The 17,140-nt window shown below is 44.8% G+C and overlaps 1 protein-coding gene across 1 annotated transcript in view; it reads left to right on the forward strand.

Annotated features, from left to right (window-relative positions):
* cacna1ba (calcium channel, voltage-dependent, N type, alpha 1B subunit, a) overlaps positions 1 to 17,140 on the forward strand; it is a 664,407-nt gene that overhangs the window by 535,582 nt on the left and 111,685 nt on the right. Inside the window, exons 25-28 of the mRNA XM_078227596.1 lie at positions 4,617 to 4,713; positions 8,749 to 8,909; positions 11,287 to 11,424; positions 15,889 to 16,090. Of these exons, the coding sequence (XP_078083722.1) occupies positions 4,617 to 4,713; positions 8,749 to 8,909; positions 11,287 to 11,424; positions 15,889 to 16,090 (598 nt within the window). The remainder of the gene's footprint in view (positions 1 to 4,616; positions 4,714 to 8,748; positions 8,910 to 11,286; positions 11,425 to 15,888; positions 16,091 to 17,140) is intronic.

The following is a 17,140-nucleotide window of genomic DNA, read 5'->3' on the forward strand; positions in this document are numbered from 1 at the left end:
CAGGGGGCACTGCCACCCTGGTGCCCGGCCCTCCGAGGGGCCTCAATTGCCCCTCCTTCACTCCAGCAGTGCCGGGCCACCAGCTCCACGCAAATGGGGAGCTATTCTAAGCCCTGCTGGAGTGAACCACTCCTGGCCGGGAGAGGTGGTGGTGGAGGGCCCGGAGATTTCAGTCCCAGGTCCACTAATGATATGAAAATTGCATGCAAATGAATATTTGCATTAAATATGCAGCCCGGCACCGATTTCTGGCAGGGAGCTGTTGGCACTGGCAATCCGGTTGCCGGAGATGCGCGGCGGCCGTGGCACCCAGCGGGGCGCCCGTGAAATGGCCTCCTCTAGAGTCTCTCGGCTTACAAATGCAGCGCAGCGGAATGGGAGAATCATCCCGTGATATGTTAGGTTGATGACTTTTCAACAGAACCGGGTGGCACGGTGGCACAGTGGTTAGCACTGCTGCCTCACAGCTCCAGGGACCTGGGTTCGATTCCCGGCTTGAGTCACTGTCTGTGTGGAGTCAGCACGTTCTCCCCGTGTCAGCGTGGGTTTCCTCCGGGTGCTCCGGTTTCCTCCCACAGTCTGAAAGACATGCTGGTTAGGTGCATTGGCCATGCTTAAATTCTCCCTCAGTGTACCTGAACAGGCGTCGGAGTGTGGAGATTAGGTAATGTTCACAGTAACTTCATTGCAGTGTTAATGTAAGCCTACTTGTGACACTAATGAATAACCTTAAACTGAACCCTGTTTCCCCCGCCACAGATGTTGTCTAACCTGTTGAGTGTTTCCAACACTTTTTGGGTTTTCTTTTCAGATTTCATAGCATATTTCTTTTTGTTTTAATGTACATTTCAGCTTTGGTCAGTAAGAGAAATATAGGGGTGAACTTTACCATTCTGCTCACCGCGGGAATCATAACGGGCGAGGGGTGAACCATAGAAAAGTCTATTGACCTCGGATGGGATTTTACGGTTTAGGGGAAAGCGAGGTCGGAAAATCCCACCTATAGTTCTTGTATTTCACTGTATTCCAGCGATATGGGAGAAGGCGACAGCTGAATTTTGGTTTAAGCTTTAGTTTAGATTTGAGGATTGCTGTTCCAAGCTTTTGATGTAATTTTACCAGCTGGTATATATGCCGTTCTGCATAATCATGAAATAATACAAAAGATGTGCTGACTCAGTTACGCGGTTTAAAACTGAGAGAAGTTTAACGGAAATAGCTGGAGAGGCAGACTGGTGCGGCAGGCACCACTACTGGGAAAACTGCCCCACATTTTTTTCATTTTGCGGGATGTGGGCGATACTGGCTGGGCCAACATTTATTGCCCATCCCTACCTCCCCCTCTCAAAGGGCAGTTGAGAGTCAACCACATTGCTGTGGGTCTGGAGTCACATGTAGACCAGACTAGGTAAGGACGGCAGATTTCCTTCCCTAAAGGACGTTACTGAACCAGATAGATTTTTATGTCAGTCAACAATAGTCATCGTTAGACATTCAATTCCAGGTTTTTATTGAATTAAAATTTCACCACCTGCTGTGGTGGGATTCGAACCTGGGTCCCCAGAGCATTACTCTGGGTCTCTGGATTACCAGTCCAGTGACAATACCACTGCGCCACTGCCTCCCCAATTTGGTGAGTGGCGGAAAGGGGCTGCCATGGGAAATCTGTCCGCTACCAGTGGAAAGGCTCATTAATGGGCCTCGTTCACAGGCATTCAGTGGCCGATCAAGAGACCTGGCATCATGAAGGGAAGCCTTGCCGGGAGCCATCAATCCTGCCCTTGCATCATACTCCTCCACCCTCAACGGTGACCCCCGCCCTCCTTGTGACCCCATCCCATCACACTTCATCCTGGATGAAGAACCCAGTGTGTTAACGGCAGCAACCACCGCTCCCCGTTTCTGGCCAGCAGTTTTCAGGGGCGGGACCTCCACCTTGCTGGGGATTTATCCAATAGGAAACCTGGTGCTCTCCAGGTACATGCCAGCTCAGCTCGTCATTGTGTCAGGCCCAGAGAAATGTGACGTGGGGTTCTCCAATCACGACGTTAGATTCTGCCTGAGGTATCATACAAATTGTTCATCTAATGGATGGACAAATATCACAAATTACAGAGTTTTGTCAACAAAGAATTCATTATTTCACTGGCGAATTGAAGACTTGTTTTTACATTGCTGTTTGTGAGTGCAAATTGATTGCCACATTTCCTACTTTACAGCAATGACTACACTTCATAAAACAAAGTGCTACATTGGCTGTAAAGAGCTTTGGGACATCCCGGGGTCGTAAAAGGTGCTATATAAATGCAAATGCCTTTAGTCTCTGCAGTAAAGCCGTTGAACTGTTTGAATCAGATCAGAATCGATTGACTGACTTAAATCTGCTTGTCAGATGAGATTAAGTTAGGGTTCAGCTTTGGAGGATCTGAAATTCAGATCTTCGCCTGAATAATGAAGTTGTGATGGATGAGTAAATGGGGATAATTATGGTTATAGAACAGTTTTGCAGTCACTGTTGAAGACGGGTAATCATCGCCATCATTTTGACTTTTATCTCCTAAATTCAACAAAATACATCACAACAAAGAAGCCAACTAATCCCCTCTTACCACAATGCAAGGTACTAGATTTGAATTAGTAATGAAGAAAAATAACTTGACCTATCATTTACCATTGCCTGGCAAAATTATTGCTTAATGAAACCATGTCTTTTTTGCTATGCCTACAATTCACAACTGGTCACTTGGTTCGATGGCATGAAAACCTGCATTGAAATGAACATTTTGGTATCCCTCCATCCATAGCCTCTTCCACTACACTGTTTATGTTTAAAGGAATATTTGACGAGTGAATGCATTTGGAGAATGAATCCTAAGTGGTCCGCTTTCAGTTTAGACTTAGTTCATTCTCAGACCTTGTTACTTGCCAGCAGATAATATTGGATATAATACTTCAAGGATGGGGTGGGGGGAAGGAGTGGTTAGCTCGATTGGCTCAATGGTTAGCATGTGGTTCCATATAACACCAACACCAAGGGGTTCAAATGCTTTCCTGGCTGAGGTAAATTTGGGAACTGCCTCCCCCTCACTCTGTCCCTCAGAGTGGAACACAATGGCAAGCCATGACTGACAAAACAAAAAGCTGCCCAGAAAATGGCTGCCTGCTGATGCTCCAGTCTCAATGAGAGAAGCAAGGCGTGCCTTCAGGCAGCGCACAAATCAGCTTCCAGCTCACTGTGGTATCACTTTCTTTTTTTATCAGGGTTTTAAGACCATGATTGTAACATCTGTAAATGGAACCTCCATTTTCTGTCATAACAGAGTGGATTCTTCCTTCCTCTTATCCGTCAGTGGAAGATAGAGTTTGATGTATAATAGAGATTTCCCAGATTTTGCTTTAACATGTGTACCACAGGAAACAAAAGGAATTGCAACAAAAATTAAAGAGCTAATCCATAAAACCATAGAAAAGTTACAGAACAGAAGGAGGCCATTCGGCCCATCTTGTCCAGGCCCGCCCAAGCACACCCAGGTGCCATTTCTCATCCCACCTTCCTGCATCCGGCCCAAGCCCTGCAGTTTACAACACTTAAGGTGCAGACCCAAGTACTTTTTAAAAGAGTTTAGGATCGCTGCTTCTATCGTCAACTTGGGCAGCGAATCCCAGGCGCCCACCACCCGCTACGTAGAAAGGTTCTTCCTCATGTCCCCTCCTCCCCTACTGCCACTTATCTTGAATCTATGTCCTCCGGTTCTAGAATTCTCCAACAAGGGAAACAATTCTATCCTGTCCACTCTATCTCTTCCCCTCATGATATTGTACACCTCTATCAAGTCAGCCCTGTGAAAATGTGGTTAGATAGTAATAGAGGACATAATGGAGATTTGATGTCAAATTTATTAGGATTAAACTAGTAGTTTAATTTTTGGAATTTGTAGCAGTATGTAATTTACTTCCAGAAAATATTGAATACAGATTCCTCAATAAGCAAAGATTAAATATTTATTACATTTATTCATATTTAGCAAATTTGATTTGCTTACTAAAATTTAATTATTTAAAATGCCGGATAAAGTGGTAAATTTTAACATTTAAGAAAAACTTGGACGGGTTCATGGATGAGAGGGGTGTGGAGGGATATGGTCCAAGTGCAGGTCAGTGGGACTAGGCATAAAATGGTTCGGCACAGACAAGAAGGGCCAAAAGGCCTGTTTCTGAGCTGTAATTTTCTATGGTTCTATTATAAATGTAGACATATAAAACAACATTGGACTGGAACTTTCATGTTGATGTCTCATACAATTAACTATACCCTAAACTGAAAGTACATTGCTTCCTCCATGTTAGGAATTGGTTAGACATAAGTAGATATTTCTCCACTTCGAAAGCATGGTTTTTTCTTTCATCATTTGTGTTGGTTTTGTGATTTGCTGTCGAAGTGTTGACTTTCCATCCATCTGTAATCTTGCCAGTTTCATCTCCAATTATAAATATGGCTCCCAGGCATGCCTGTGTATTGAAACGTGCTATGAATTTTGCGCATAGTTAGTGTGACAAAACTGGACGAAGTTCAATTGTCTTCCATCATGTATAATTCTTGATCTTTGCATGCACAGCGGAAACAAAGGAAAGGATCTCAACACCATCAAATCCCTGCGAGTTCTCCGTGTGTTACGGCCATTGAAAACCATCAAACGGTTGCCAAAATTAAAGGTATTTAGTGTTTGCATTGTTGCACTTCTGCAGTGAAATTTTCTATTAGTAAAAACCCAGAAGGTACTTGTATTTTCACTCTAACTCCGACCAAAACTGGAAAAGTGTCAGGAACAGCTGAGGACATTTGGCCTGCACTGCAGATACTGTATAGAATCCCTACAGTGCAGCGGGTGGCCTCTATTTAGGGGGATTAGCGGGGTAAATACATAGGGCTACGGGTTATGAGGATAGGCCTGGGTTAGGTGCTCCTTCGGAGAGTCGGTGCAGACTCGATGGGCCAAATGGCCTCTTCTGCATTGTAGGGATTCTATGATTGGGTCAAAATTTATTTCCTTAAATATTGTGTTCAAAATACTTTTTTATTACTAATGATGAAACTCCACAGTTAAGAGTATGCAGTTTTGGTTCCCGCGAATGTCTTGAATGGTTGCTGGGGGCGATAAAAGATATACATATCACTCCCAGGCATCTTGTATTACCATTTGAATAACCATTTGAAAAACAGTGGTGGTTTATTTCGTAAATTAGGTTAAGCAATGTTGAACCAAACCAAAAAAACTGCGTCATTATTTTTACCTTTACTCGGAAGTGACTTTTAAAATGGTTGCTTTCTGAATAGTTGCGATTTTGACCAATATTTGATTATTTTCTGAAGGAGATAGTAAAAAGACACCCGTTTGCAAGAAAAGTTGTAGAATTCAGTCACAAGAAGAAGAGCCACACTTAAAAGCAACTTTCACTTTAAACAGTTACAGGGTCTGAAACTGACACTGCAGCCTCAGTTTTCACTCCCCCGTCGGGAACACAAACTTGGGTGAATTCCTGGATCAATGAACTCCACTCCTGCAAAACCTTCCCCGATGGTCAGAGTTTCATTTTAACGAGGTTGGGGTGTAATGGGAATTGTGTCTGAGAATCCCAGAAACAGTTCAGGGGCAGCACATTGGTACGAAGGCAGGCTGGGCAAAAGACCAACCTCAGTGACCCAAAACTTTGTTCCTGCTGCAGGAAATAAACAAGGAAGAGCCCTTTAGCCCTCACCACAACACACACACCCTCACCCTCTCTCACTCTTCATGCCTCCTCCATGCCAATGCTTGACACCTCATGCCCCAACTCTCATGGCCCTTCACACCCTCTATGCCAACCTATGCCACCCATCAAACCCTCATGGTCCCTCATACCTGCCATGCCCCACCACCCTCCCTCATGGTCTATTGTAGCTCCTATGCCAACCTATGCCTCTGCACCAAACGTAGATGTCTCCTCATATCCTCCATGCCAACCTATGCCCCTACTCACCCCCCATGGCCCTTTATAGCCCATGCCAACTTGGGGCCAACATGCCAATCCATGCACCCCTCCCTACCCATCACACATTGTGCTTACCACCTCTCTACCAAGTCACCCATTATCACCATGTACAGTCCTCAGAAACCATGTTGAGAAGAAATAAAATAAAGTTTTCAGTATATTTTGATTGATTCACTATTTTAAAAAAAGCACTCACTGATTTGAAAAATCATATTTTAATTCCTTTGACCACTTAATCACTAATAACAAGCATGAAGAAGGCCTATAGTGTGTTAGTGTTTATTAACAGGGGGTTTGAGTTTAAGAGCCGTGGCGTTATGCTGCAACTGTACAGGACCTTGGTGAGACCACATTTGGAATATTGTGTGCAGTTCTGGTCACCTCACTATAAGAAGGACGTGGAAGCATTGGAAAGAATGCAAAGGAGATTTACCAGGATGCTGCCTGGTTTGGAGGGTAGGTCTTATGAGGAAAGGTTGAGGGAGCTAGGGCTTTTCTCTTTAGAGCAGAGGAGGATGAGAGGAGACTTAATAAAGTTTTATAAGATGATGAGGGAGATAGATAGAGTGGACATTCAGAGACTATTTCCTCGGGTGGATGCAGCTGTTACTAGGGGGCATAACTATAAGGTTCATGGTGGGAGATATAGGAGGGATGTCCGAGGTAGGTTCTTTACTCAGAGAGTGGTTGGGGTGTGGAATGGACTGCCTGCTGTGATAGTGGAGTCGGACACTTTAGAAACTTTCAAGCGGTTATTGGATAGGCACATGGAGCACACCAGAATGATAGGGAGTGGGATAGCTTGATCTTGGTATCGACAAAGCTTGGCACAACATCGTGGGCCGAAGGGCCTGTGCTGTGCTGTACTGTTCTATGTTCTATTTCTCTTCAATAGGCTCACTTCAAAGACTTTATAAGCAATTGGAGCTGTCAATCAAACTGTGAACTGACAGGCACCCACTTGTGATAAGGATAGATTGTGAAATCAGTCTGATCACTAATACTATAATGATAACTCCAGGCTTATGTCAACAGACAAAGTGAAATAGTAAGCAATGATTTTCACAAACAGATAGTATTTTCCACAAGTATGTAAAGGGAAGGAGATTTAAATGCCTTAATAGTTCCAGTGAGTTTATCTTTTTTTAAAATACACATTCATGTCTCATTTTAACAATCCCAAAGTGCACTTGACTGCTCCCAAAGGGCATCTTACCTCTCCCAAAAGGCATCTTACCTCTCCCAAAGGGCATCTTACCTCTCCCAAAGGGCATCTTACCTCTCCCAAAGGGCATCTTATCTCTCCCAAAGGGCATCTTATCTCTCCCAAAGGTGTCCGATGATCATATTAAAAGAATACCCTGGTCTCTCCAAAGGAGTACTATACCGCTCCAAAGAACTCCTCTAACTTTTCGACCTTCTCCTGACAGGCCTAAAATGCATAAGTTCTGCTTTTGACTTTCGACAAATAAAAATTGGATCTGACTAAGGGCAGCTGCAGTTTAACATGTGCCATTGCTTTCATAAACCACCAGTGTGCAAAGAACAACCAGACCCCATTTTCTCCCCTTTTGAAAACTGCTGGGGGTCCAGGTTCAGGGGCAGAACTTCTGGAATCGGGGCTCCGGAGCCATTTTGATAATCTGGAGACTCTCGCTGTCTGCACAAAAATTCAGGCCTGCATCTGAACATCTACAAGAAGTGCTCCCCCTAGCTTTGCACTCCAAATAAATTGAATCTTGTATATTGTATTATTTATGTAGACCATGGCTTGAGAAGTGATCAGTTTTCGTGCACTGTATCCTGTGTAAAAATTGTGCACTTTTGAACAAAAATACATTTAGCGGGTTATCTTTAAAAACACCTACCTACTCATTCATGTATTTGCAATATGGTTTAAGTTTAATTATCAGTGTCACAAGTAGGCTTACATTGACACTGCAATGAAGTTATTGTGAAAATCCCCCAGTCGCCACACTCTGGCGCCTGTTTGGGTACACTGAGGGAGAATTCAGCATGGCCAAAGCACCTAACCAGCATGCCTTTTCGGACTGTGGGAGGAAACCCACACAGACATGGGGAGAAGGTGCAGACTCCACACACACACACACACTGACCCAAGCCGGAAATCGAACCTGGATCCCTGGCGCTGTGAGGCAGCGGTGCTAACCACTGTGCCACCACTGAGATTATACATTAAATCACCCATATTGTTTCGTTTGTAGTCACATTACATATTTTGCATTTGGTGAAAATTTGCCATCGAGACTGAGAGTAAGAAATCTGCTGAATTGAATTGAACCAGCTTTAGAAGGTGCTTTCACATCAGTCCCCCTTGGCGGTTGAATTTTAATCAGCTTAAAATGTAATTTTGCAAAGCTCTGAGTAAGCATATCTGCAGACATTCTTTCGCGATGTAGACTTTTTACTGTTAACAAAGTGTTGGTTATCCTCTCAGCTAATCCATAACGCAGAGACATAACTATCATTTTGACCTGTCTTCTCTGGTTAGAGAGACGTAGAATGGTCTATACACCTCGAGTGTTTCAGCTCACCAATGCTCGAAACGGGTAGCAGTTTTAAATTTCTTTGCAGACGTACCCAATGCTACGCATTGATCAGAGGTTGTGACTAAGTGGTCTTTAAATGCAGACTCTGAGAGCCTAGTTTTGTTTGTCACTTCTTGTTAGTATCTGACTCAAAATGTGTTTCCTTTAGGCTGTCTTTGACTGTGTAGTGAACTCCCTGAAGAATGTTCTGAATATACTCATCGTCTACATGCTCTTCATGTTTATCTTTGCTGTCATTGCTGTGCAACTTTTCAAGGGTAAATTCTTCTACTGCACTGATGAGTCGAAGGATTTGGAAAAAGACTGCAGGTAAACCCTCACAAAGCAAATCAATGGCGTTATTAACTGGAGGATCAATATAAATTTGAATAAATGATAACTTTCAATTTGGTTTTGACCTAAATAATAGCAAAAGCTCTTTTTAATTCTATTGAATTTTGATTTGATTTATTATTGTCACATGTATTAGTATACAGTGAAAAGTATTGTTTCTTGTGCGCTATATAGACAGAGCATACCGTTCATAGAGAAAGAAAGGAGAGGGTGTAGAATGGGTACAGTCATAGCTAGGGTGTAGAGAAAGATCAACTTAATATGAAGTAGGTCCATTCAAAAGTCTGATGGCAGCAGGGAAGAAGCTGTTCTTGAGTCGGTTGGTACGTGACCTCAGACTTTTGTATTTTTTCCCAATGGAAGAAGGTGGAAGAGAGTGTGTCCAGGATGCGTGGGGTCCTTGATTATGCTGGCTGCTTTTCCGAGGCAGAGGGAAAACAGTGTCAATGGGTGGGAGGCTGGTTTGCGTGATGGACTGGGCTTCGTTCACAACCCTTTGTAGTTTCTTGCGGTCTTGGACAGAACAGGATCCATGCCAAGCTGTGATACAACCAGAAAGAATGCTTTCTCTGGTGCATCTGTAAAAGTTGGTTGGTATGTGGATATCATGTTATTTAATTACTGAGTTCTCTTTCATGTCCTAGCCTCAACCAACATCACAGAGAAGATTATCTGGCTTTATAATACTGTTGTTTGTAGAAGCTGGCTGTGCAAATTGACTGCCACATTACAACAATGACTATCCCCCAAATATAATTGGCTATAAAGTGCTTTGGGATGTGCAAAGATTGTGAAAGGCGCAGTATATCAATGCAAGTCTTTCTTTAAAGAAGCATCGCCATTGTTTGCCAACAGAGTTTGCCTCACAAAGCTGAAGGTGGTGCTCGGTCTCAACATTGAGTCATTTACGGCACAGAAGGCGGCCATTTGACCCATCAAATCCATGCCAGCTTCCTGCAGGACAAATCAATCAGTTCCACTCCCCAGCTTGATCCCCATGCTATATATTATCCCAATTGATATTTGGGTAATTGAAGTCTCCTCTTCCAGCAACACCACTCTATAGTCCTTACACCTCTCTGTGATTTCCTTTACTGGGGAAATTGGACACTGTACCATTGGGACAGTCTACACCTCCACCATACTGGAGCTGGTGTTGGAGCGAGCCACATAACTAGGGAGGGTTTTAAACTAAATAGCGAGGACAAGGGATCAAATTTGGGAAGATGTCAGACAAAGCCAGAGAGAAAGGTACTAATATGGGTAAAGATAAACAGAGCATGACAGGAAGGGTCAGAGGATACACATCTACGAGTAAATCAGCAGATAAGTCTAGGTGATGATTTTGCTATATGTTAAAACGGGCATGATTTGGGCATGTGGTATTACTGCTTAGTCGGTGGATCTGGAACTGGGCAGCTTCCTGTGACCTCAGGGACAGTCGGTACCTGATCAGTTTTAACTCTTTTTGCTAGTTGGGTACAGTTTATAAATATTGCAAGTGACAGGGCAAACAGTCTTCCACTCTCTAATCTCCCAGGGAGTGAATGTCTCTCTCCACCAGTGACCTGTATCTCTCAATTGGTCCAAAACACATCCTATCCAAAGGCGCATCATCGGCAGGTATTTATTTTTGGCTCTAGCTGCACCATTAGATAAACCTGTGAAAGGTGTACACTGGCTTTCATTGATCTACATACCACCCAAGTGATTTAACATTGTGGCTTTCTTTATACTTTTTTTGTTCATTGAGACCTCCGGGGAAACGTTTTACTGATACCTGTACTGACATTTCATTGTGGCAAAGCGTGCTTTTGTTAGTTTGATTTTGCCAGTGATTTTGCTGGTCTAACTGCGTTTATTATCTCAGCTAAGAGTTCTAGATCGATGGAACTATTTTAATCCAACACGAAAACATATTTGAGAATCACATTAAATGGGAACATATTAATGGGAACAATGGCTGGGATTTTCCAGTCCCGCCCATAATGAGAATCGTTGCAGGCAGGACGGAAAGTTTGACGGACCAGCCAAAGGTCCATTGACTTCGGACAGAAATTTGAATCCCCAGCCTACTAATTAATATTCCGTTTTGAAGAGTCGTATTGGGTTAAATGTTAACTCTGTTTCGCTCCCCACCAATTCTGTCAGACCTGCTGTGTGATTCCAGTACTTTCTAATATTTATTTATGCCTTTGGTAATATTCCAAAATATTCAACACCTCAATTATTTTCCTGAAAACCTTCTCTCGAGTCGCAGAAAAATAGATAATTAAAGCATTATTACTTTGATGAAGAACTTGACAAGACAAAAATATTACTTCTGCTGATCCAGTCGCTGTTTGTTTTGCAGGGGTCAATATCTAGTTTATGACAATGTTGAAACTGAGGCAGAAACCAGAGAATGGAAGAAATATGATTTCCACTATGATAATGTGCTGTGGGCCTTGCTGACACTATTCACTGTGTCGACCGGTGAAGGCTGGCCAACGTAAGTACTAACTGTTGTATTCATTGGTATTTATAGAATCATAAATCCACTTAACCTGCACATCTTTGGACACGAAGGGGCAATTTAGCATGGCCAATCCACCTAACCTGAACATCTTTGACATCTATGTCACCTGATTGCTGGGCATTATTAAAGATATTGGTCGGATTCTCAGTGGAACGGCCAGGAGACACCGACAGGAGGCCTTTAGCGAGGTTCGTCAGTCGCGAGTCTCCCAAGCGCTTTTTAGAATGCAATCAGCTCCACCCCGGAAATCAGCGCAGGTCTGATTGTCATATGGAAATTGACATTTCCATATGATTAGCAGGCCTGAGCCTGCTAGCATCTAACCCCCACCCCCTCCCCACCAGCCGGGAGTGACTCCCTCCAGTGGAGTTTATGACTACTTCCCACTAACGAGGAACAGGCGTCCTGACCCCGCTGGTGGGGACAGTGGCCATTGAAGTCCCCCGGGAGGTCAGAAGCAAGAGGGGTTGCCCCTTAGGCATTGCCAACCTGGCACTCTGGCACTGCCCAACGTGCACCTTGGCACTGCACACTGAGCACCAGGCAGTGTCAAGGGGCTGGGGCCAGTGCCAGATGGGGGTAGGGCATACTGGGGGCCAGGGCCTATTGGGGTGATTGGTAGGGGAGTGGGGGAACCTGCTACCACTCTGCAATCGGGATTGTTGGGGGGAGGGAGGAGGGTGATCGGGGTGGCCATGGGGGTGGGTTCGGGACAGGTCATCAGGGTGGGGGGGGAGGTATCGGGGCTAGCCATGGGGGGACTGGGCTGGCCGGGGGTGGGGGGGGGGGGGGGGGGGGGATCAGGGCAGGCCATGGGGGGAGGGGGGGTTGCGGAAAGATTGGGGCTGGCCAGGGGATGTCCAGTAGGACAGGGATTGGGGGGGGGGATTTGGAAGACCAGTGATCAGGGATGTTGTGGGGCAGACCAGCGATCCAGTGCAAGATCCCTTGGGGATCAGCAGGAGGCCAGCGATAGAGGGGCCAGTGCACCTGCGCAGATCTCTGCACTGACAGATTGGCGCATGCGAAGTGGCCTGCTCAGCACTACACTGCTGGCCTCTTGGGTGGGAATAGGCCCCTCCCCCTACTTACCAGAGTGAATCACGCTGAGGTACTCTGCAATGCTCAGAGTGTCAGGGATAAATACGCCCAAAAACGGACAGGAAATACTCCCCCTTCTCTCTCCCCCCCCCCCCCCCCCCCACTGGGCACTTAGTTTTGTTTTGGGAGAATCCCGACCTTTATTTTTATTGGAATTAATTGTTGCAAAATTGTCACTTCAGTTGTGAAAATTTAAATGAATTAGACGGAATTCGTTTTAATGACAAGTGGGGTGGCACGATGGCACAGTGGTTAGCACTGCTGCCTCACAGCGCCAGGGACCCGGGTTCAATTCCCGGCTTGGGACACTGTCTGTGCGGAGTCTGCACATTCTACCCGTGTCTGTGTGGGTTTCCTCCGGCTTCCTCCCACACTCCAAAGACAGTCAACTGAGGCTGGAATTGAACGCGGGTCCCTGGCGCTGTGACGCAGCAGTGCTAACCACTGTACCATCGCGCCGCCCTGAACACTGCTGTTCCAGTGCAGCACCATGTGTACCACTATGCATTTGTAGAGGCTCATGTGTCAAATTTTTTTTAAAATGTGCAGGTTAGGTGGATTAGCCATGCTAAATTGACCCTGGATTCGGGGGAGGGGGTGTTGTTTTAGCAGGGTAAATATGTAGGGTTATGGGGATAGGGTGGGATTGTTGTCGGTGCAGGCTCAATGGGCCGAATGGCCTCCTTCTGGACTGTAGGATTCTATGACGTTGCAGAAAACAGCGATAAAGAAGTTGTACAGTAACATGGTACAAGGATTGGATTAAGGGAATCTGATCAGTTCTCTGTCAGCAATCACTTTTTAAATCATGCCCAACTTTGAAATTTGACAGAATGAATTTTCAATTGCTGCATTCAGGGTTTTGTCAAATCTGATTACATATTGCTCACGTCATGTCAAAGTACCTAATTGTAAGTAATATTCTTTAAATGCACATCTTTTTCCAACTGTCTCGTTGCTAAATGCAACACATAGCCAATGCATTATATCCTATGTGAAAGACGCTGACATTATTCCATTGAAAGAAGCTATTCTGAGGCAGATCAAAGTAATTGAAACCTCCCCTTTTCTTGGCTGAATTTCTTGCAAGTGTTCTTACTGCTGCCTGGAAGAGTTTCAGCTGATGAATTAATAAGTGAAGTATGTGTTCAGTGAGATGATGAACAGCGTAGGATTTCAAATAAGTGTCCTGGATGAAAAATCCAAAGGGAACTTATTGTTTTTTAAAAAATTTTGACACACGAACCTCTACAAATGCATAGCGGTACACATGGTGCTGCACTGGGAGCAGCAGTGTTCAGGGCGGCACGATGGTACAGTGGTTAGCACTGCTGCGTCACAGCGCCAGGGACCCAGGTTCAATTCCTTGGGTGACTGTGTCTGTGTGGAGTTTGCACATTCTCCCTGTGTCTGCGTGGGTTTCCTCCAGGTGGTCCGGTTTCCTCCCACAGTCCAAAGATGTGCAGGTTAGGTGGATTGGCCATGCTAAATTGCTCCTTAGTGTCCTAAGATGTGTGGGTTAGGGGGATTAGAGGAGTAAATACATGGGGTTACAGGATAGGGCCTTGGTGGGATGCTCTGTTGGAGAATTGGTGCAGACTCGATGGGCCAAATGGCCTCCTTCTGCACTGTAGGGACTCTATGATTGTTAGGGTTTTGGGGGTGGGTGTGTTTGCACAACAGTGCAATGGATATTTTAGGTGCCAGGGCTTGAAGACTTTTTGATTTGGCTCTGGTGAAAGGTTAAGACACATAGGGCAGGATTTTCCGGCCACGTTCGCCTGAAGGCCGGAAAATCCCGCCTGAGGTCAATGGATCTTTCCATGGTCCATATCCCGGTCGCTACAATTTCCATGGCAGGTGGGACGGGAAAATTCCAGCCATAGTCCTGGAAACCTCAGGAGTCAGAGATGAAAAAATGCAATGTTGAGGTGATACCAAGCCTGGGTATGAAACAAGAGGAGACAGAATGATGTTCAACAAAGCTCGAAGGCAGAAGAGGAGGAACAGCATGCAGGACGAGTAGGAGGCACATAATGGGAAAATGCTGAGGAACACTGAGACCTAGTAGTTTGTGAATAAAATAAAGAGAGGTAGCAGAGGAAGAATAGAGAGAGAAAAGTTGCAGGCTGTAAGAAACATCAGGAAAGATGTTGTCATCTGAGGTGCAACCACATCTGCAGAGTTGAGAGAGGTCCATCATCAGGGGCCATTAGTGCATTTGAAGAGGGGACAGAACTCCTGGTTACATCTATGGCTCTCATGATATACTGTTAATGTTTCCAACATTTCTGAGTAGAAATTATTTAGGGGTTCTCTCATTCACCTGCTCTACTGGAAATCCTGGAGATAGGGCCTTTTATGTAGTTCCTTTGAAGTTATCATGGGAGTTTGAGGAAATCGCGATGGAAATTCTGATCATTTATAGCTATAGAAAAGCAGGATACATTTACATTGTACAATCATAGAAATCATAGAAACCCTACAGTGCAGAAACAGGCCACTCGGCCCATCAAGTCTGCACCGACCACAATCCCACCCAGGCCCTACCCCCATATCCCTACACATTTACCCGCTAATCCCTCTAACCTATGTATCTCAAGACACTAAGGGGCAATTTTAGCACGGCCAATCAACCTAACCCGCGCATCTTTGGACTGTGGGAGGAAACCGGAGCACCCGGAGGAAACCCACGCAGACACGAGGAGAATGTGCAAACTCCACACAGACAGTGGCCCAAGCCGAGAATCGAACCCAGGTCCCTGGAGCTGTGAAGCAGCAGTGCTAACCACTGTGCTACCATGCCGCCCGGATGGAACAGATTCACTCCAAAAGCAAACATTTATTATGACATTGTTAAGATTATTTACATCATTGGAATTATAAAGCTATTAAATAATTCAAAATATATTTTTAATAACTGTGATAAAAGCAAAATACTTCAGAATCTGAAACAAAAACAGAAAATGCTTGACAATCTCAGCAGGTCTGACAGCATCTGTAGGGAGAGAATAGAGCCAACGTCTCGAGTTTGGATGACTCTTGGTCAGAGCTCATGAAGGGTCATCTCAACTCAACATTGGCTCTGTTCTCTCTCCAGAGATACTGTCAGACCTGCTGAGATTTTCCAGCATTTTCTGTCTTTTAAAAAAAACTGTATTGTATTAAATTTGGACTCATCCAGACTTGGAGTAGAAGGTTTATGCTCTTTGTGGATATTGAGTAACTCAAACCTTGCAGGTTTTCACTTACAGGTTTTCTAGTTATCGTGTGAGGATCAGTGTCCACATCGCACTGCAAATTGCCCTCATAAAGTTTTTGTTCTCTCCCCCTCAGAGTTCTGAAACACTCCGTGGATGCTACAGAAGAGGACCAGGGACCCAGCCCTCGCTACCGCATGGAAATGTCCATCTTTTATGTTGTGTACTTCGTTGTGTTTCCATTTTTCTTTGTGAATATTTTTGTTGCGCTCATTATCATTACGTTCCAGGAGCAAGGTGATAAGGTGCTATCCGAATGCAGTCTCGAGAAAAATGAGGTACGTGTCAAACATTTCCCAATTGCTGACTCACTCAGGGCTCCATTGAAATCGAAATTTCCTTGAAGCTGCTTTTGACCCCTGAGACTAAAGTTCAGATAAATGGATAGCGCAGGACAGGTTGACAGTAATCATAATGTGATTCCCCCCAAACTGGCTAGCAGGATATTAGGGCAAGATTGCCATTGCCTGAATTCTTATTTTGCAATGAAGTGCACTCACTCTCAGTGCAGGGTTTTCTGCCCCCCCCCCCCCCACCCCCCCTCACCTCCTGCTGCGTGTTTTTGGGCGACGGATGTGGCTTGCCATTGGACGCTGGCGGGATGTTCCAGTTCTGCTGATATCTATGCTATATTGCATAGCTTGCCTGTTCCACCACTGGAGAACCTGCCCCATCGATCACCTTCGGCAGGACCGCAACATCCCACCAGTGGAAAGGGCTGGAAAATCCTGCCTTTGAGCATCCATAACAGCTTTGTGGTAATTGAAAATCTTTTTCTTTCTATGTTACTTGTTTTACCTTGCCACAAAATCTGTTACGTGAATTAAGAACTGCGGGGTGTAGGCCATTTGGCCCTTTGAGTGTGTTCCGTCATTCAACAAGATCTTCTACCTCAATTCCACATTCCCGCAATATTCCCCATTTGCAGTCAATTACTTTGACACGTCGTAATATTAAACTGAATTATTCTGAAAGCTCAGTGAATGAAAAATGCCAAAAGGCTGATCTAGTTTGAGAATGGATACTGGACTGTTTGTGTAACAGTGATGAAGAGGTGTGTACCATGTTAAAGATACAATTCAAATGTGCAATATGGAATGGAGAGAGAGAGGTCAATGATAAATAGAGGTACTGAATAGATAATGCAGAGATTGTATGGTGGTAGAAGGCATTAATATAGGAGAGAGGGTAGGTACACTGTGCTTAGGGAGTGAATACAGGATGGGGGCGGCACGGTGGGACAGTGGTTAGCACTGCTGCCTCACAGTGCCAGGGACCTGGGTTCGATTCCCGTCTTGGGTCACTGTCTGTGCAGAATCTGCATGTTC

The sequence above is a fragment of the Mustelus asterias genome, chromosome 13 (assembly GCF_964213995.1).
Source record: "Mustelus asterias chromosome 13, sMusAst1.hap1.1, whole genome shotgun sequence".
NCBI lineage: Eukaryota > Metazoa > Chordata > Chondrichthyes > Carcharhiniformes > Triakidae > Mustelus > Mustelus asterias.